This window comes from Vanessa tameamea, chromosome Z (assembly GCF_037043105.1).
Source record: "Vanessa tameamea isolate UH-Manoa-2023 chromosome Z, ilVanTame1 primary haplotype, whole genome shotgun sequence".
Lineage (NCBI taxonomy): Eukaryota > Metazoa > Arthropoda > Insecta > Lepidoptera > Nymphalidae > Vanessa > Vanessa tameamea.
This window is the reverse complement of record NC_087341.1, coordinates 12,423,392-12,445,579: the sequence shown is the minus strand read 5'-3', so window position 1 is coordinate 12,445,579 and position 22,188 is coordinate 12,423,392. Positions and strand designations below refer to the sequence as shown.

The 22,188-nt window shown below is 30.5% G+C and overlaps 1 protein-coding gene across 3 annotated transcripts; it reads left to right on the top strand.

The window, feature by feature from the left end:
• The first annotated feature begins 214 nt into the window (after window positions 1-214).
• On the top strand, window positions 215-20,281 carry LOC113401616 (serine/threonine-protein kinase tricornered). 3 transcript variants are annotated; one of them, XM_026641605.2, is made up of 11 exons: window positions 215-537; window positions 2,932-3,012; window positions 12,928-13,060; window positions 13,303-13,450; window positions 13,659-13,769; window positions 14,265-14,506; window positions 14,932-15,071; window positions 15,417-15,600; window positions 17,331-17,495; window positions 18,371-18,534; window positions 18,861-20,281. In XM_026641605.2, the coding sequence occupies exons 3-11, from the start codon at window positions 12,939-12,941 to the stop codon at window positions 18,974-18,976; spliced, it is 1,392 nt and encodes a 463-aa protein (XP_026497390.1). In that variant the 5' UTR covers window positions 215-537; window positions 2,932-3,012; window positions 12,928-12,938; the 3' UTR covers window positions 18,977-20,281. The 3 variants fall into 3 exon arrangements, with proteins under 3 accessions (XP_026497390.1, XP_026497399.1, XP_026497381.1); XM_026641614.2 differs by having other exon boundaries at window positions 12,916-13,060; window positions 18,867-20,281; XM_026641596.2 differs by having other exon boundaries at window positions 12,916-13,060.
• Window positions 20,282-22,188: the final 1,907 nt, after the last annotated feature.

Below are 22,188 nucleotides of genomic sequence, written 5' to 3'. Positions count from 1 at the left end.
GAGAAAAATCTACAATTTGTTTTATTTACCTACTTCCTTGAATTTTAAGTTATGTTTTTGTCATATTTAAAATACAACAATAAATATGTTTTTTAGTTTATCAACACCTATTATTTATCATTTAACTGGCTATTCCCATAATTACATCTGTAATAAAAATATCTGTGGTCAATGTTTTTTATCTGTGAAATCGAATATCGAATCGTCTATCATCTGTGTTTCAACCTGACATTTTCTTTGTGCAATTTACTTAGATCGCTCATGTAAAGTCCCGTTACTTTACTTTCGTAATTCATTTAACAAAGGCATTTATTAACTATCTTCAACGGTGAACCACGGCTTGTGTCAAAGCCCGTGTCGGGAATCATCAAGCGCCGTGGAGTTCAGTGACACCGTTACTGAGTCGAACTTTGTGATTGTATTTTATCGATTTTAACTTTCTTGTGCAACACATTGTTTTTATGCTGTTTATTTATTAGTGTGGTCGGGTAGCTGGCGAACAAGCAGGGGGATTTTCGTGTGGAAGGTCCAAGCAAGGTGAGTCTAAATTACAAAGTATCGTCAGGCTCGAGGTCATATTACTACGTGCATTAGAAACATATTTAGTTATTGATAATTGCTTTGCAGTCTAAAAATACCTTAACGATTATCTTCCTTACGATAGGACCGAGGTTTCATTCCAGGTCACAATATGATAAAATGTTACATGAATTATTTTTGGCTGTGATTCATCTTGTATCAGCATTGTAACTGTTGTTGTGCATTGTCTTGCTAGCACTCCTTGAACCGTGAAATTCACGGGTACTGTACAAGCTTTCATTCTCAATATTATTTTTAAAAATTGTACACCTATATAAATTAAATATTTTTAGTTGATGCATAATAAAGTGAATATTGTGCATGGAGTGAATATTCTTAATAAAAACAAAATATTTTTTAGGTACTGTAGTTGTTTATTTATAATCAAGTACATAGGAGTAATGTGGAGTTAAAAAGTACATGTGTACAGTTGTATGTTAATATTGTAATAAAAACTATTAGGGTTATGACATATCATCATGATTAAGAATATGTATTTAGTAGATCACAATTAATAGTTAACAACAACAAGTACAAATTAATTATCATCACCTAACCTTAATAGTTGCAATTGTAATATAAATATATAACACAAAGTATGCTTCTAAGACTAAAGTCTGTGTATGGTTAATCTATAAACCTATCTTATCTTATATGTTAACTTTGAACCCGTTAAGAATTTGAATAGGTAAGTACATAGTAAGTAAATATGTTGTATATAATATACAACTTGGTTTGGAATTGATAGCCTTGTGACAGTTTTAATATATGAAAAATTGTTAACAATTATTAATAAACAAAAACACACTAAGGTTCTTTTCAGGTTCACATTTCCTTTTCCTAAGTAGTGGTAGTTTTTATTTTTACTATCAATAAGTTAGTGTAATGCTTTTATATGAAATGAAGTAATTTTATTCTTCGAAATGATATATATGTCTAATCATATTCTGGTAAAGGAAATAAACACACTGTAAAAGAAACATTCACATATTTATACAAACATACATAAAATATTTAAACAAAAGATATTTGTTATTCTGATTTATTCATAAAACAATATGTATATATTTATAAGACTGATTGTTTGCCTTATTATTGAGCGACATTTGTATATACCCATTATTTTAGAAAGCAATTAATCACAAATTGAAATAACTTGATAGTAATCAGTAGCCATTACCATAGCTGCTGATATGACATATGTTTTTTACATTCAATACTTATTATTAACAGTATAATAGTGAGATGAATTACACAATAGAAATACATAAATATATTCTATGTACATCTTTGAATAATAGTCTTAAATTAAAACCAATCTCATACATTGAGTGGTTCATAAAAATAGATGAATAGAGAATTGCACAACTATAATTTATATCAATAAAGATTCCATTGCTAGATCATCATTCATCTAATATAGTATTTTTCTGTTTGTAAAAAGCATGTCATTTTCTGAGACCACTAAACTAATATTTTATAACTCAAATAGGTTTATTTGCATCAGAGTAAAATGTAGAGGTTTGTTATCAAAGTATTAACAGGAATTTATATATGTTATCATTTACATGTTTCAAGAACCACTTAAGTTTTTTATATTATTTTAGCTAAGAATGGAGTATGTATTTACTAAAAATGTAAATTTTCTTGTTTAATTTTATGTTTATTCTTGTTTCTAAATAAAAGTACAAGCAGATTCGCATTATTTCAGAAAAGACTAAGCATATTAAAAACAAATTTTGATAAGAATGAGCGGCATTTGTGTTGAAATGTTATGAAGCAAAGTAAAAATATGTGGATGATTAATGATGAACTTTCTTATTTAGGCAACTTGATAAATATATAATGTTTGCAATTGGGATAAAGTAATTGAAATACAATTTCAAAGCAGAATTTACTTTGCATTCTATTTGATTTATAGTTATTTTTGCATTTAAATTTACTCCAGCATTTTAAACTGACCTCAATTTTATCTTTACAGAAGATAAAAATAAGGAACATTAAAATAATATTGTAATCGAAGAAAATTATTAGGTATAATTATTTTTTAATTAAAGTAGATGCCTATTACTTTTGTGGTCACATTAAGAGCTACCAAAATATTTTGATTGATTACAGTTGTGACATTAAATTATAAATTATAATTATGAATGATGTAGTTATCATATAATGTGTAAAATATAACTTTAGAAATAGAATAAGAAAGTTTAATAAAAAAAAAAACATGTTTTTATAAATAAAAAGCATAAGTTGTGATAGTCAATAATTAGATCTATTTACTTACATTTTATAAATTTCTTATATCTTAAAAGTTTCAGTTCTTGTTTCAATTGAGAACATTTTGTTTTTCAGAGTAAGCCGTGTCTTGGGGTAAAAGCAACCCGGGCACTACGGTGGCCCCTGACACCCCAGCGCCAGCGCCCCAGCCCCCGGGTAAACTACTTTTATTGTTATATGTATTATAAATTTTTAGCCTGTAATATTTGAAATATAATGTATCCATAGGCAGTTTTATGACCAGTTACCAACAACTCAGCAGTGTCAGTGCCTAGGTACAATAGCAAATGCTAGGTATTATAACAAGCTATATGCATTATCAATGAGTACCCAACCTGTTGATTAGACTTGTTATGACCCTTATGCTATAATTACACTGTCCAATTTACTCCTTCTATTCAAAACTCAATAACCTATTGTTATTTGATTGACATCCACATCCATATACTTGTTGAATCTGACATTAATTATGTTCCTGTGATTATACAGTAAGGTAGTTATTAGGTAAATTATCAGTTATATAACAATATGCATCGTATCATACATAATTGACAGATATTCTTATAAATAAAATGTTATGAATTTATTATCATAAAGAAAATTCAACATTATCTCATGAACTTCAAATAGTTATAACAATTTTTATTTTTATTATAAAATAACGAAGTAATAGTTATAACAATTTTTATTTTTATTATAAAATAACGAAGTAATTGATAATTATATTTTTTACATCAATTTATCACAATAGATTCATTTGCATGCAATTTCTCAAATTTTATTTTCTATAATAAAAATTATTCACTAGTTTGTGTTGTCAAACTGGATATAATGAATGCAGAGTATTTTGTAATGTCATAAAAACTTAAAGTATAATATGGATAATTTATAATAAAATGATTTAGTATGGTATTAAATAATCGTTTTTTATCGCTTTAATAATAATCGACTAATGATGTATTGCATAAATCTCATAATATTTTTAGAAAGATATATTAATAAATTGTAGGATTTCTTTGTAGATATGTATCTGTGGGCTTGTCTTCCCTTTTTGTCATTAAACCTTTTTTGTTGTCTTTAACATTGTGCTTTAAAATAATATCACGTCATCTAATGACTTCACTTATTTCTACATGATATAACTTATTTTAAGCTGTGCTAAGAATATTTAAAAATATTAAGCGATTATTACTCGGACATAAGTGTACAATGGTTAAGATTTATGAGGAAGCTCCTAAAAACAATGACATCATAACCTTGTACTCGCTTCTGTTTGTTGGTTCACTCAATAAACACGTTCCAATGAAAACAAGCAATACGTATTATGTAAATAATGAAATATGTCACGATTCGTTATATCCATACTTACCAAAACCATTGAATTTATTTTATTCAGCGCCAAAAAATTGCTTTACATCGTCACTTCCGCGTTACGCTTGAATGTTCAGCTATTTTTATCTGAATCGTAATATGGCATTGAAGATTTTTTCTTTTGATTAAAGAAATAAATAAGTGTTATTGTTGATATTTTTTTTTAAATAGAATGGGCTTATGTAGCTTATTTATATATATATAGATGGTTTAGTACTACAAAATAATTAAAACAAACGAGCCAACTTAATTATCTTAGTTTACGTGAAACGCTTGACACTCGCCAAACGTAAGACTTTGTTAATGTGTGTATACTTAGTGGCCAACTGTAGGCCGCTATTTTTTCGTCGCGCTTTCAACTATGAGTCTATCTGGAGATATAAATAAATAAAGAGAATGGACGATATCTATTACTTTGATTGAATTTTTTTTATTTCTTATTCTAATGGAATAGTTAAAATTATACGATTAATTGGCTACACACGGCAACAATATATCGTAGCGATTTTTCTGTGTAGTCCGTTTGCACAGTTTTATCGACCGTGTGTATAGTTGCAAATTATTTCGTTTGCACAGTTGATCGGCGACATCTGCATTTTCTATTTGATAAATCTTTTTCGATTGCGTTTGTACAGTTTTATCGACGTCAGCGTAATGTGAATGGCAGCGTCATTCCTTCGCTCAGTTCAAGATCATGTCTGTACAAAAATATGTCTAAAAGGCCGCAAAATATTATTAGTAGGAGGAGTTCATCGTCATCTATTATTCCCGATGACATGTTTCACGAGCGAGTTCATGCGGATAAATAACTATCGCCGCAGATATCAGTATCGTGTGAAATGCAAATTCGAAACGTTGCTATGTGTAGCCACATTAAGTAACATTTACCAGAAAATATTTGTGCAGTAATATGTATTTTTTTTTTACTTGTAAGATTTTATCTTTATTGAATCTAGCCTAAGTTTTATCAATTAAATCATAATGCGTTCTATAACGAACTCGCTTGACCGAACACAAATTTAGTCGACATTAAGCTGCCAAGTGCAGGTCCGCAGCAGCGCACGACTGCGCGCGTTTGTCACGCTTCATGCAACGCAAGTGTAGCTGTAGTAGTTGGCAATCTTAGAACACCAGTAATTATATACATTTGGAAGTGCAAATGAACCGAGAAAGCTGATTTTTGGTTATGTTGTAGGGAGGACTTAGAAACGCTTACCTTGAAATAGTCGACCTCGATTTCCTAAGTGCCTTCCTCGCCATCTTGAAAAAAGGGTTGAATTTTGTTTTTTTTGTCTATAATGATTGGACTATAGGGCTATATAAATAAATAAATATATATAAGAATACGCCTAAGAGCCGAGATGGCTCAGTCGATAGAACGTGTGCATCTTAACCGATGATTTCGGGTTCAAACCCAGGCAAGCACCACTGAAATTTCATGTGCTTAATTTGTGTTTATAATTCATCTCGTGCTCGGTGGTGAAGGAAAATATCGTGAGGAAACCTGCATGTGTCTAATTTCAACGAAATTCTGCCACATGTGTATTCCACCAACCCGCATTGGAGCATCGTAGTGGAATATGCTCCATACCTTCTCTTCAAAGGGAGAGGAGGCCTTAGCCCGCCAGTGGGTAATTTACAGGCTGTTAATGTTAAAATGTAAAAATACGTCATATGCTTATTCTTATATAGCCCTTTATTATTTCGCTTATTCTGAAAGACAGAGATAAGACATTTTATCATTAATCTTAAAATAATATGTAATCTGTATTTTAGGAAACTATATTAAAATGATTGTTAGTTTAGATTAGATTAAGTATCTATGGCTGAAAGCCCATATATTTGGAAAAATAAATATTGATAAAATATGCTTTAACTGTAATGGATTGTAGTTATTGTCTGATATTATCAAAATTATTTTTGTAAAGAAACGTTATACTTAATGGACTTAATAAGTAATTAATTAAGGACTTTAAATATGACATGATTTTAAGTTGTTGTGTTGACATGGTTTTAAGTTGACAGTGTCACTAAACCCACATTAATTTTTATAATATTATTATTGATTGGAAAAGTCCAATATAGAAATAAGATAAAAAGTCTCTAACCAGACTATTTTTCTTCAATCGTATTCATTCGTAATTAGTATTCAGGTAACAAATATTATTTGCCGAAGAAAGACCACAGTGGTTTGCATTTGGAGAGGCCTATGTCCAGCAGTGGACAAATATGGGCTGATGATAATGATGATGAAATATTATTTTGGCTTTAGTCTTGCTATAACTATCATAAAAATACCAATTAGTTAATATGATCCCAGTAGCCAGAAATAAATATAAAATTGTAGGAATCATTGTCGTAGAATAAATTTACCTGAGTTTAAGTTAGATTGGGTTCATCTATGAGATCTTGCAATTAATTTCCGAGCGTTTGCCAATAAAACAACAAAGTTAGAAGCAAAATTAACAAACTATATTGCCTATGATAAAAATGTTTTTTTTTTTAAATTATTTCATGTAACTTTCTATGTTAACTGTGTAATAAGATAATACTTAAAAACATTGAAACTACAGTTACGAAGCAATTTTTAATTATATTTATATATATAATAATTTTAAGTTAATGTCTATATATAATTACACACATATATATATGTTTAAAAACGCCCTTTTCGCCCGTGTATTATTTATAGTGAATCTTTGGTTTTGACACACTTTCGTTATCTACACTTGATTTATCTATAGAGCCGTAAAATAAACTACGAAATTATTTTGTTTCATATCTAAAAGTACGCTATATCGACATGTACCTACCGTTATAAGAGTAGTACTTGATTCTCTATTGTATAATTATCGTCAGCATTAGCAGCAATCAACCTTATTCGTATGGACTACGTCACTTGTAAGTAGTGGTTAGTTTAGTAAGTCGTGGATTTTCTCGAACAGAGACGTTCATAAACGGTAGCCATCTTATGGCTTTTTTCTGTTTAGGCTATCTTTATAACAGCGCTATATATTTTTTTATTTACTTAAAGGGTTTCTTCAACAAAATAAATGAGGGTTAAAACGTGTTTATTATATAATTGTATTTTTGATGTTTGAATAAGTTCCGAGTTTCGTTGGTACTAAGTTTGGAATAGAAAAATATTAATATTAGATATTATTATAAGAGTTCGACCCCGCGTATTTTGGACCTCCTTCATCATACCTCTAATTTAAATTTCATTTAAATTTCGATTGTGTGCATGTATTGTAACAAATGTGAATAATACGAATATATTTTAAAAGATGAACTTTTGGCAAATTTCCAAAACGCCATAATAGGCAAATATAATGTAGGAACATTTTAACAAATCATTGCCATAGATGGAAACAATTAAAAAAAGATATATATTCCGTAAAATGTACCATAAATAAATATGTTACCTTTGTCTTTTTCAGTATATATAATTATTCAACCCGACTTCGTACGGACAAAATTAAAGGATAGTTTAATAAAAGAGATGATCAACATATAAAAAAATTATAAAACATTCAAATTTAATATACCTACAAATTCGTCTTATCAAAAGCTCCTCGTCTTTTCAAACGCATTTGTTTAAATCTTGTAATAATTCTTCCGCTTCGATCGCAAAGTGTAAACGGCAATTTTTACTAACAGAAAACAGTATTTCTGGATAATATTACTTAAAATCATACGACTTTATGTAAACGTTTGGGTACAAAAAAATGGAACAGGCTACCCAGAGCTACAAATATTCCGTGAAATATATTTTTTAGCCTATTTGTTAATAGTATAAAAATATATTTCATCAACAGATTGGATGAATGAAGTTGGTTATTTTAATATCTAGAAATATTAAGATGAGTCATCTCGTCAATTTAAACTTGTATATCTACTAGAAATTGACAATTATGTCAAGTCTAAGCGTATTCTGCACGAACAAAGTAACGATATCTTTGTGCAGTATACGCTTAAAATAATAATAAATAAATATGACTCATTCTAACTTTTGTGAGTCATATCTTATGTATTTGGTCACGTCGTGTGACAAGTGTAATCGAACCTTTGATTTACATCACTTGATTTAACCGAATTACTTTGGCAATACAATTTTGTAATGTCCACGTATTGTCATATACTTTCGCGTATGTTATTAAGTTGCTAATTTAAAATATAAATATAAACGTTGAATAGTGTCAGAAACCAAGTTAAATCGTGTAATTAATACAATGATTTATTTTCTTACGAAAGTTGTAATAAGAGAAGGGATATTATTCAATTAACATAAAGTGTTCCCCGGGGATCACTATTTGGACCTTTGTTATTCGTATATTATAAAATACACTGAAACAATAATGCTAGATTGAAACAGTATATTTTATGCGAACTAAATATTTTTGTATACTCTTTGCAAAAATAAGATCTCATGCCGCATCGAATAATTGATTACACTTAGCTTAAAGTTTATCTATTACAGTAAACTTCAGTAACTTGAACTTAAAAAGATATAAAAAAAATTGTTATAGTTTTCGATTTATGAAGAGATTCGACTTGGACAGAATTTTTTAAAACTGGCAGAGGTTTAGGTTAATTTCAACTAAATTATGGTTACAGAATGAACATTTTATTTTTTCACATTGTTTTCTAAAAAAGGATGATTAAAAAAATCAATACCATAAACAAAATTTAAACATGTAATAAAATAATATGTTATTATTATTAATAAAATAGAAAAAAGTTACGTATATGTATATATCTACGTCAATATTCAACGTCACTCTCTTAATAATACAGCTTTACTTTGTGCAAGCCCGTCTGGGTAGGTACCACCCACTCATCAGATATTCTACCGTCAATCAGCAGTACACAGTATTGTTGTGTTCCAGTTTGAAGGATGAGTGAGTCAGTGTAACTACAGGCGAAAGAGACATAACACCTTAGTTTCTAAGGTTGGTTGCGCATTGGTGATGTAAAGAATGTGTAATATTTCTTACAGCGCCATTGTCTATGAGCGGTGGTGACCACTTACCATCAAGTGGCCCATTTGCTCGCCCGCCTACCGATATCATAAGATATTATAATAAATGTGTAATTCCATTGCTTAATGGATTACCATTATCCACCCATATTCCGTGGAATACCCATACCCATTAGATGGGTAAATATGGTTGAATTTATTTATATCTAACGGTGTAAGTACAAATCGCATATTCAGTCAAAATTTCTCATAATTATTTTATATGCATTAGATTCACTTGATATTTGGTCTTCTACAAATCTTAAGTGTCGCTCCAAGAGTTCGTTTACGTTAATTGCTTAAACAATTTTTTAAATGTTAATACTAGTTTTATTTAGACTGTCTTCGCTCATGAGATTTTTTTACTTTACATTGACATTTTACATGATAATTTGTTACAGACAAAACCGCAACAAATGCTGCTTTGTATAATGTTATTTTTTTTTATAATATATATAATTTATAAAAAAATAAATAAATATATAAGACCGAACGTTATCGTATACTTTTATAAAGTGACGTTTCACCGTTACCAGTGATCAGTTTAATGCTGTAACGGTACATTACAATCTTTCGTTTGTTCGAAACGGTTATTTTTTTCGTAGAATACAATTTATTGCATATTATGACTTCTTTGTCGATCTTTAGGAAATGTAAAGCATTTAAATTATATTGAAACCATTAACCATCTTTGAATTAAATTTTGGTTCCGTAATGTTTTTTTATTTAACAAACGAAAACGTAACTTCTATGCGTCATACATACGGTTTTATGTGTAGTTATTATGATTTAAAGCGCAATAATCTATTGTTTTTTTTTCTGTCTGTTCATACTATTTCAAACACAATTTTTTAATTTCAATTATGTATTTACATAAATGTTTCTTGACAAAATGAAATCATATAAGCCAGGAATGCGGGGCGTTTTTAACGCAAACTCGGATTCACGTAGTCCGCAACAGGTCCTAAAAAAATATACACTTATCGGTGGCAATCAATAATAAATATGAATTATTTTTCATAAAGGTCTTGAGGTTTATGTCTATATAAATAATTTAACTGTTAAGTTATTGCAGAGGCGCGCCTTCGTGCGTGAACAGATCTATATCACTAGTTCGGAAAGAATTACTTCAGACTTGAGAAAAACTGAAAACTTTGCGCTTTGGCGAAGGTTCATCTGAAGACCGATCGTTTAGATAGATTACGTAACATGAAAGCTGAGCAATGATATAATATTTATATTCATGTAAAAAAAATATTTAAAATTGATTTCTATCATCATCATAGAATCGGAAAACTGAAGGCTTTCTTAAGATTATATAGATTAGCAATATATAGATTGAGCTGTTTTTGCGTCTGTGTCTAGTCTAAACTATTGAGCAATGAAAATTGAGCAATAAAAAATCTATTTTATCCGGATTTGTTTGACAATTAAATTATTAATTTATCTCATCATAATTATATTGAGATAACTTTACTCTTAGTGTATATATATATATATATATGTATATTCTCTATATCCATGCGCATTCTGTATCTCATTAAATATGTTTGCGTTTTATATATAATTATAAATAATTGGAGAATTAATAGCTAACTGGCGGTTAAAATACTTATAGTTACTGAAAGTATAATTTTGTATTATTGTATTCGTCACATTTAATACGCCTTTTAATGAAAGCTTACGAATATATTTTTTCTTTTTTTTAAATTTATTTATGTACATAGTTTATAAGCACACTTTTGTTTTAAAACATTGGAATAACCTACAAAGGTTTGTCCTTAATACAAAGGTTTAATCGTAGTCTAAGACTACATTAAATAAATTAAATGTGCTTATAATTAATAAATAAGCAAATATTAAATAACAAGAATAATGATATAGCTTGTGATGATAGACATACTTATAAATTTATTTCTAAAGAATTGAATTCTTACATGTATTATTAAACAACCAATATAATAACAACATAACCGTAACAATCTTCTCTTAAGATTGTGTATTTGAAGTCTTCTTGAACGGGTTTGAATAAGCTTAGTTTATATGTCTCGGATATTTGTTTAAACAGGTTCGATACTATTATAGTAATTTTTAAATGACATATATTTTAGAGTTTCGGTGTAGCGTTGTTCGCACGGGTTATATATGTACGTCTCGGTGATCTGTCAGTACTTGATCTATAGCTCTAGGATTACGGTTCTAGTTTTGGGAACCGAGCAAATATATGATCAATGAAGGATTTAGCGTAATCCGCAATGCCACACGTTATCGCGCGCTCGCTCAGTGTTTCTCGTTGATGCGTTGTGATCTTGACTTCAATTAAAATAATATTTGAGTTCAAAATATTAGATATACTTGCGTGATTTTTGGACGACGATAGCCTTGTTTGTGGTCAGCGGCTTATAAGCCGCACACAACGTCATCATTTCATCTTTTTATAAATCAGAATATCTAATGTGAAAGAAGAATTTTTGATTACTTGTAATAATTGGGTAATCTGTAAGCTTAAAAATGTAATATTGCGTAGGTAATTGTTAAAAGAAATAATCATTGGACTTAAATAATGAACTTCGTACACTTTGGACAGTATAGCAATTAATAACACTATATTGTTAGTAAATACTAAATGTATGTTATTTACGGGTTTTGATTCATTCACTCATTCACGAATGTAGAATATTTTGATATTATATGTTTTTCTTCATATACCTTCCCGTCCTTGTATCGTATGACTTTCAAAGGTACAATGTACCGGTAAAGTATTATCTTTAAATGTAACAAATAAATTGACAACGTTATTGTTTTAAACGAATATTTTCTACAGATTACATATAAATTTTCCGTTTTTTATCTTGGGATACATACATATACACATACACACGCTCACACCAACAAACATAATATGACTTTAATAAAAAGTTAATAAAAAATACTAAACATTTAATATGAGTAATTAAATAAAAACGTTGACTCAATGGAAGTCACAAAAGCTCATTGTATCGATTCTCATCAAGTTTCAAGGTTTTAATAAGCCTATTTGAAAATATCACTAATTCTCCATTTCTAACTCGATTTCACTAAAAATATTTAGCTTTTTCAGTTTTCTATTAAAATATATACTATAATATTTATGCGTTTGATTTTATAAATAATAAACGGAAACAACAGTTTTATTTGCGATACTCGATATCATTGCATAGAACACGTTGTAATTATGTTAATTCTATGTGAAATTCAACTGTAATAGCAGCTGCAGAATGTGACATAAACTTGTTAATGTGGTTTCAGTCCAACTGAATCACTACAGTCCGTATTTGTTTCTTCTATTCTTGGGAACACTGATTTCAATAAAATTATGTCATTCAAAATATCTCTCCATTGCTTTAGAGCCTGCTTCCCTAACAGTGTACAACATGATTCTAGACTATACCCAGGCAACCAAGAGCCAGAACATTCTGGTTGGTTGAGATTTTTTCATAAATACAAACCTACGGAAAAGGTTGATGTTGCTAAGATAAATAATTAATCAATTTAATCAGCAATTAATGAAATTTTCTCAAATATGCGAGCTATACTGAGAGTATATACACTAGATACACTATTTTGTTAGTTTTAGTAGTTTAATTGTTACAGTGCATTGCCTCACAATAATCAGAGTATAATTACAGATGTTGTTGCAGGGGTGCTGGAGATGACTGGCACCGACAACATCCGCTTCAGCGGGCACACCCTCGACAAGGCCACCAAGGCAAAAGTGACCTTGGAGAACTTCTATACGAATCTCATCACACAACACTATGAGAGAAAACAAAGGTACGTTTCGATGCGGATGAAAAAACCAGTACGTACCGATTTGAATTAGAAAACTAAATATGATATACTAAGTATACATTTCCTCTCGGTTCTTATGTACGGCTAAATAAAAAGTTCTCAGTGATCTGGAAAGAATTACCTTAAGAAGGCAATGGTAAAAACGTATATCAAAAAATATTATTGAAGCTTATTTATTTATAGTAGTACTCGCGAACAGCCAATAAATTCTTTTTTTTTATCAGACTTGAGAAACTTGAGGAGTCCCTCAAGGACGAGAGTCTATCGGAGACTCAGAAACAGGAGAAGCGTCAACAGCATGCGCAGAAAGAGACGGAGTTCCTAAGGCTGAAGCGTTCCAGGCTTGGAGTCGAGGACTTTGAGCCTTTGAAGGTCGGTTGGATATTAAAATTCGTTTATATAATTAATATATTCATGTTGTTCTAATATACAATACACAAATATAGCATGTTGGGAAAATTTAAAAAATATTTTCGCTTTCGTCATGTCCTTTTAATTTTTTTCTCTACTTGGGAAGATTTTTGACCTAAAATATTTTCATAATAAGTTTAATATTAAACTTAAATGCTTTCGTCAACAGGTAATAGGTAGGGGAGCGTTTGGTGAAGTTCGACTAGTACAGAAAAAGGATACCGGTCACGTGTACGCCATGAAGATACTCAGGAAAGCAGACATGCTTGAGAAAGAGCAGGTACATATATTAAACATGAAAATCGTTTGTATAATAATAAGAAATATATTTGCTTAAGGATTAAGGATCGAAAACACTATAATACGCAATATTCACCGAAAATGATGTGGGCATAAATATGCGGTCAGACAAGATAGTCTGCAGCAATGAAATGAAATTCCTTGGCCGACATTGTTTGGTCGCGTAGGGTATTTGAAATCCGTCCTTTGTAAAAATACGTCTATGTGTATACCTGGATGCTGACGATGATATATAACTTTTATTCATTTTTATATTATATATTCCAACGACATTTTTCATTAAATAACTAAATTGCAAAAAAGTATTCACATGCTGTGAAGAAAAAGCGCTAAATGCTAGCATAGCAAAAAATTTGCTTTTTATAAATATTTTGGTCATATTTATTTATTGAAATACATAGTATTTGTTATTCGAAGTTAATCAGATATAGTTTTCTTCTACGCAAGTGAACTAACGAAATTCCTTAAACTTTAGGTCGCTCATGTCCGAGCTGAACGTGACATACTAGTCGAGGCGGATCACCAGTGGGTCGTGAAGATGTACTACAGCTTCCAGGATCCAATGAACCTATATCTTATTATGGAATTCCTCCCAGGAGGCGACATGATGACATTACTCATGAAAAAGGATACCTTGAGCGAAGAGTGTGCTCAGTTCTATGTAGCTGAAACCGCTCTAGCTATCGACAGTATACATAAGCTTGGATTTATTCACAGGTTAGTATTTTATCTGACGTGTATTTTGACCAATAAGATCTAGAGGAACGCTGGGTTCCTAATGGTGGTTGCTAAATTCGACTTTACTGATTGGCTTGTACTGCTGCAGATCCGGCGATTCCAATAGAAAAGTAATGGTTGTTTTGTCAATATATTCTCAGTAGTAGTCTAGAGTTGTCGGTTTCGTTTACACTCCTGCTTCGGAAGTCACGTAAAACAATCGGTCCTTAACCAAATTCTCTTCGGTTGTATCAAAAAGTAGTCCCATTGAAATATGAGATTACTCCATGACATCATGCGCTCATGACTAGTGTTTTTAATGCCATGACTGAACTACGACCAGAAGGAAGTTATATTTAAGTAATAGCATTCAGGGAATTGCTTATTATACATTATAAAATTATATAATTTGTTTGAATTTACAGAGACATAAAGCCAGACAACCTGCTACTGGACGCTCGCGGTCATATAAAGCTGAGCGACTTCGGTCTTTGCACGGGCCTCAAGAAAAGTCATCGCACCGATTTCTATCGAGATCTCTCTCGAGCTACGCCTTCCGACTTCAGTCAGTATTAGTTTTTCTATCATTTTATATAAAGAAATTTCACACAAGATTGCACTTGGGATACATTATTGCTTTTTTGTGATATTAATTAAAGATTAAGTTTTGGACTAGAATTAAAATTATATAATCAATAAATAAGTTGTAAAATTTGGACCCATTATTTGATAATTATTATCAATGTTAATTAGACAATTATATTGAAATTTATTTTCTATAAATATATTATTAATTCTTTTTTTGCGATAAGCTTCTATTATTGATTTTTAGTGTTGTTTCGTTATTACACGCATGTTTATATTTGAACCTGTGTCCTATTAGAGACACGTTACTTAATATATAGGACAGATTTCTTTTCAGTATCGACGTCATCATCGGCGATGGACTCGAAGCGTCGCGCCGAGTCCTGGAAGCGGAACAGACGAGCGCTCGCGTATTCGACCGTCGGGACGCCGGACTACATCGCACCGGAAGTGTTCCTGCAGACGGGATACGGACCTCAGGCTGACTGGTGGAGCTTGGGAGTTATTATGTGAGTAATTTTAATAAAAAAAACTATTCTTTGTCAAATATTATATTGAAATTTTCTTTAAATGCCGTTTGAATATTTATTGAGTGTTAAGTTAAATATTGTTTTTTTTTTGTTGTTTATTTAAAATTGATGGCCGTTAAATAAATAGAATGGCAAATTGGATCTGCGAATTTCGGCGTTCATTCTTTCGGCTGTGCTTACTATGTAACGAACCGCTATAATAAATGAGTAATTTAACAAAACAAATATCTATGCAAACATAATGTCATGCGAGTTTCAAATGATGTATTGAACGCGACAGCTTGTGAATCTCTCACGCTATGTCAGTTTAAGTTGTCTTGTAATTACACTGATTGCGGGTCATTTCATGTTTTCATAATTAATATATTTCATGAAATTTTCTTTGCGAATTTATATTACTGATTTGTCCTTACTTTGCCTATCTTGTTGTGTTTATTTTTTAAAATGTTGTTTGTTTGGTTTGTTGTGTTGTTGCTTTTGCGAATTGTATGCCTTACTTCGTGACGTCACATATCATAGGGGTTGCTATTTTGCAGTTTAGTTTATTTATCTAAATTTGCTTATATAATACGGTTTAATATTGACAAAAGATATAGTTTAAGTTATATATGTAATTCTGCATATGATGCGAATGATAATATGATCTTCTTTTTATATGATTATACTAAAATAATATAGACCAAGCTGCTGTGCTGTGTGAATTTTTTATATCAAAAATAATTTGAAATTCAAAATAAAATTATTTATGATAGATTAGAAATGCTTTATGCAATAAAAACATAAGATTCAAATAAAAAATGATGATGAGATGTTATAATATATCGTGTCCCTGTGAAGCGTTTGCGCGAATACACGTGTGCTCTCTGTTTTCTTACTCTCATAATACGTTGAGACTGCTATCCGACTCGATCGGTGAGAGCTTGGCGTAGCACCGACAATTTTAAGTTTTTTTAACCACTCTAGATACAAATTTATAACTATTATATCCCCCCTGACTTGCTAACTAAGCCGGGTTTAATATTATAGTGCAAAACTGCGCAAACACAGGTGCACTCTCTGTTCCCTCACCCACATAGTGCGATAGAACAAATCCGATACGACCGAAAAGCGTTCAGACTACTAGTTCAATTACTAGATTATGGAGAATATTGTGTCACAAAAACTTAATATTGTTTTATCGACCCGATCTCGGGCTGTATGCTAGGACTTTGGGATCTCCTGTCATTTAACCAGCCAATAGACATACGAGACAAACAAACTATAACAAATACCATACAAAAGTTCAGTCAAGTTTTTTTTTTTTTTTAATTAAACTTGTTGCATGACCATAGCGCTTTGCAGTGTATGTAGGGTAGAATACAATGTCAGTTGAATAATTAATGTTATAATTATTTACTTTGCAATGCGATACTATTTAGAACGATAAATAATATTGTTTTAAGCATTGTGAAATAGCATGCATTTCGATATTATTATATTTTTTGTATTTGACCGTCGTTTATTGCAATGCTAATTGAAATGTCTACGTGATAAATGAATTATAAATTTATTATGTTTCGATATTTATCCGCTTAAATTTAAAACATTGTTTAGTCATCCTTTTTAGAGTTAAATTGTTATGGAAAAGGAACAAAATGTTTCAATATTATTGTAAGAATTTCAACTATTCTTATCAAATTTATTATTTAATAAATAACCTTTGAACGCAGGTACGAAATGCTGATCGGATATCCGCCATTTTGCTCCGAGTCGCCTCAGGAGACGTACAGAAAAGTGATGTCTTGGCGGGAGTCCCTTACCTTCCCTCCCGAGATACCGATCAGTGAGGAGGCCAGGGAGACAATTCTACGCTTCTGTTCCGAACCTGATCGCCGGTAAGATCGGGCGATATAATAAATAGATTTATTTATTTTTAGGTAGGTAGGATATGGGTCATTTTATGTTAAGTGGTAACGTTCGTTCATAGAAATACAGTAATATGTTCGAACCATTCCAAACATCGTCAACGCGCTGTCACCCCGTATCGAATATATTTGCCTCGTAAAGCAACTGCCCCAAACCCTAACAGGAATATAGCAAATAAAGTATAAATATCGGATTAATGATCGATTCTTGTTTATAAATGGAACTTGCGAAATCTAAATACAATATATTTATTGAACATAATTTAATTAGTAGTTTAATGATAATACTTGTACATAGGGAAATGCTATTCTCTCCGAAGATCAATTCAGAAATTTCCCTTTTAAATAATTTAAAGTATAACATTAAAAACACTTTTAGATATTTGTATAAGTATATTTAATTATACCATGTACTCGTAATATATAAAAAACAATAAAAAAACAGCTAACGATATATTCCCCTTTTTAAATAAGTGAGAAAATAATTCAGTTTTAATTTCTCTGCAAGAGTACAGTGCACAATAAATTATGCTAATAAATACTATAATTTGTAATATGCTTATTTAATGATTACATTTTGATTATTGACCGTTATTTATTAGGTTTATGTAAAAAGAAACCACATTACATAAGTGAGAAAATGATTAGTTTTTTGGTTGTAGTATAAATTAATATATTTCCTTGCATGGTATACCATATCCAGGGTTACAGTATACAATAAATTATGATACTAAAATCTGTAATTGTTGGTAAGCTTTTTGAGGGTTATCTTTTGTTTGTTTTATTTTCTATTAGTTACATTTATATTAACAAATGTTTAGATAATTAAAACAAAATATTTGCAGACTTGGTTCACAAAGAGGCATCGAAGACGTGAAGTCGGTTTCGTTCTTCCGCGGCGTGGACTGGAGTCACGTCCGCGAACGTCCCGCCGCCATTACCGTCGACGTGCGTTCCATCGACGACACGTCCAACTTCGACGATTTCCCCGACGTCAAACTCGAAATACGTGAGTGTGATCGTTATAAGTGTTAGCCTCTGGCTTTATTCTCGGTGCAAAATGCACATAAATATGTGCATCAATATAGTGTAAGTTCATTAAAGATAGGCTATAATTAACATCTTATAAGAAGTCAGTTTTTAACAAAAACGTAAATAATTTTACAAAACAAAACTGAAGCTATTAAAATATAATAAAAATGATAAAAACAATTGAAATATAAAGTATGGTAGAAATATTATTATATATATTGTTATAAAATAGAAGCTAAATTATTTTCTAATGGATAACATGTAATCTTTTTTGTCTTGGACTTATTATTGTTTTATTTCCAGCATCAGCGCCCATATCCCAGGAGGGTGAAGTCGCTTATAAAGATTGGGTGTTCATCAACTACACGTTCAAGCGGTTCGAGGGTCTGACGCAGCGCGGGACGCCTACCAAGAAATGAGTATGAGAGCAGCCTGCCCCCAGACCGGTGTACGTTGACATACCCAGTGACCGTACACCGATCAAATGTTGCACCATTGTATAAGTTCATGGACACAATATTCATATCTCCATTGTCTTTGTATATATAATTATTGTCTTTTTTGAAAAGAAAGAAATTAATGTAAATAATTGTTTCGATTCTGTTGAAATTAATTTCTTCGATAACGTTTACTGAAGTTCGTTTTTATTTATTTATACAACGTAATGTACCATTTACAGTGGAGATTGATGGTGTAGACTTATAACCGAGAGAATTACCGCGGAAGTGCAACATTAAGACTTATGATAATAGACAGTGTACTGTCATATATTCGGCTTACAATTAGTGATTCCTGGGTAAATTGTACATACCAAATTCTTAAGTCGAATGTATGTGTGTCAATATGTACCGGTTGTTTGTATAAAGTTGAATGAATCGAAGGGTACAATTCCCATAAGCGTAGAGCATTATATCAAATGAAACTTGGCCCCGTCAAAAGGAATAGTATTATGTACTAGTACATGACTATTATAAATGCAATGGAAATTATATTTAACCGAGAAATATATAGATATTTTATAAACAATTTACTATCTCTAAAACAACGATGTTCAGATTCAAGGGATCAGTTCGTCCACAGAATAATAATAAATTCAAGAGTATTTTTTAATATTTAAATATGAATTATGGAAATACTATTTAAAAATTCTTGTAGTTGCTCAAAATATTTGATCTTTATAATTGTACAATAAATTCGAAGTCTTATTTCTAAAATAAATCGAATCGCACAATAATTATATTTTTAAATTCTAAACAAAATCTTAAAAAAAGAAATTGATTATATATTTACATTAATAAATATATTGGAATTAAAAAAGTACACAGTTACTTCAATATTTTTAGCACTTTTTTATTTATATTGTTATTGATGTGTCTTTACTTGAAAGGATTCTCGAATATGACGAACATGTATACTTATAAACAACATTCTGAGGATATCGCTTAAAGGGAAATCGTTTGTCGTGAAAAGCTGAGTTTCATTTGAAGAGTTCTTTGCTCTGCGCTTCATGTAAAAAGATATTACCAACAGGCAAATTATACCGAGTATGTATTACCGAGCTCTTTAAGCTCCTCCATTACTTCTGAGTTCACCCAGGCAAAGTTAGGTTCTTCATTGTATTTGCTCATATTAACATCCATTTTTAACGTAAATGGCTAAACTAGTTCGTAGTGTGTACATTCGCGTTTCGCTTTTATTATATATTTATTTCTATACGCCAAAAATTACATAGAAATTCCTTTTTGAAATTTAGAAATGCATTATATCTTGCCAAGTAGTTATTTTATACTCACGAGCGAGCACTGACCACAGGTCGAGCGCGACCCGACCAAACGCATGTCCTAGCGTCTTTAATACTTATAACAGCATTCGCATTTAAATAATATAATTTGCTATGTATTTAAGTAAATGTAATTTTGAAATATACAATTTAGTAATGAATCTATGCAATACTAAACGGATACATTGAATCATTGAACTAACATCGATTGGAATATGATTAACATTTCTCCAATTTCCTCGCCGAAATTAAAGTGTATGAGAACTATCACGAAACGAGACTTTAAATCGATTTTATATTTACTAGTCCAAAATGAAAATGCGACATCGTGTTATTATCAAAAATGTTTGTCCCTATAGTGAAGTATTCCAATCCCCTCTACACAGATATAACATTAAATGTTTATACAAAAGTATTTATGTATATAAAGATATAATGTATTATTGCTCAGAATGTGTTGGTAAATGAAAATGCAATAGAATCCGTCCAAAACTTGAGTTACTATCGAATAGCAGGTTAATGAAATAAAATTATAAATTATATGAACTTGTAATTATTATTAATTTCGAAATAAATCCTTATTTAATATAAAAAAATATTTATTTTCGTAGGGACAAACATTATTGATGAAAAATATTTACTAAGTATACAAACAAAATTGCATTATTTTATTGCATGAATTATATAATTTGCGAAAATTAAATGAACTAAAGTACAACGAACTGTATCGTATTAACTCTGCCGGATGATTATTCATTTTTCATCTTGTTCCTGACTGTAATATGAAGTTACCAAATGAAAATAATGAATTCAATGAGTTGAATGTAGCGGAATAATGTTATTTGAACAAATTAGAGCTTTTAATCCTTTAAAATAAGGTATAATATTGATTAAAGAAATGTCTACGAAATTGTCTATCACATTAGTATTACTGTACTTCCTAGCTAAAGATTAGCGCCCTATATTACTTAGTGGTAGTTCTTGCCTGTAGCGTAAGTACAAAAGTAAGATATTTTGGATTTCTTCTGTCGATTGAAATACAGCCATGGAAGGAAAGAGATTGCCGAATTCGTCTGATCTTTTAATTACTGACGTTGAAGACTTTTCCACACTCGCTGGCAATTACATAACATTTGTTACTTAATTGGAACTGACGAAAATCGATATTTGCGTATAATATCGTCACTGTCATCACACAATAGTCCAAAGTATAAGAGATCTATACGTAATATTTATCTAAAGATTATTTAATAACGTAGATTCCTTACCTGTAACGATATTGAATATGAGAATTTATAAGTAAGTGCGTAAACAACGGTCTGTTCGATAAATGAACTATGTAGATAATAATTAATTGTTTATTGTTATACAGTAAGCACTTATAAAATACCTTCAGTAATGTAAGACAACTTGTCGATGTGTGCGGACAGATCATTTGTAAGGTCGTTAGCGTGAAACGAGCCTACTGTATTGCAAAGAGTTTATGTAAGATTATTAACGCATGTACGATCGAAGCATATTACATGAAACGCTAACTGGCTTACATAACATACATTGGCACGTATTTACTGTTTTACGTAATGTAATATGAATGTCCATTCTATGTATTCTGTATATCAGTGTTCCCGGATGATGACTTGTAAAGTTAAGACTTTTTTTTTTTGTATAATGTCCTATGTAAGCATACAATCTGTACACGTTTGTACGAAACATATTCCTGTTTTTATTTCGCTTTGATAATTATTAATGTAGTGTATTGTAGAAACATTTGCGTAGTTTACTAATAATATGAAATCGATGTTGTATAATTTCTAACTGTATCATTGGTTTATTTTCATTTTAGAACTAATT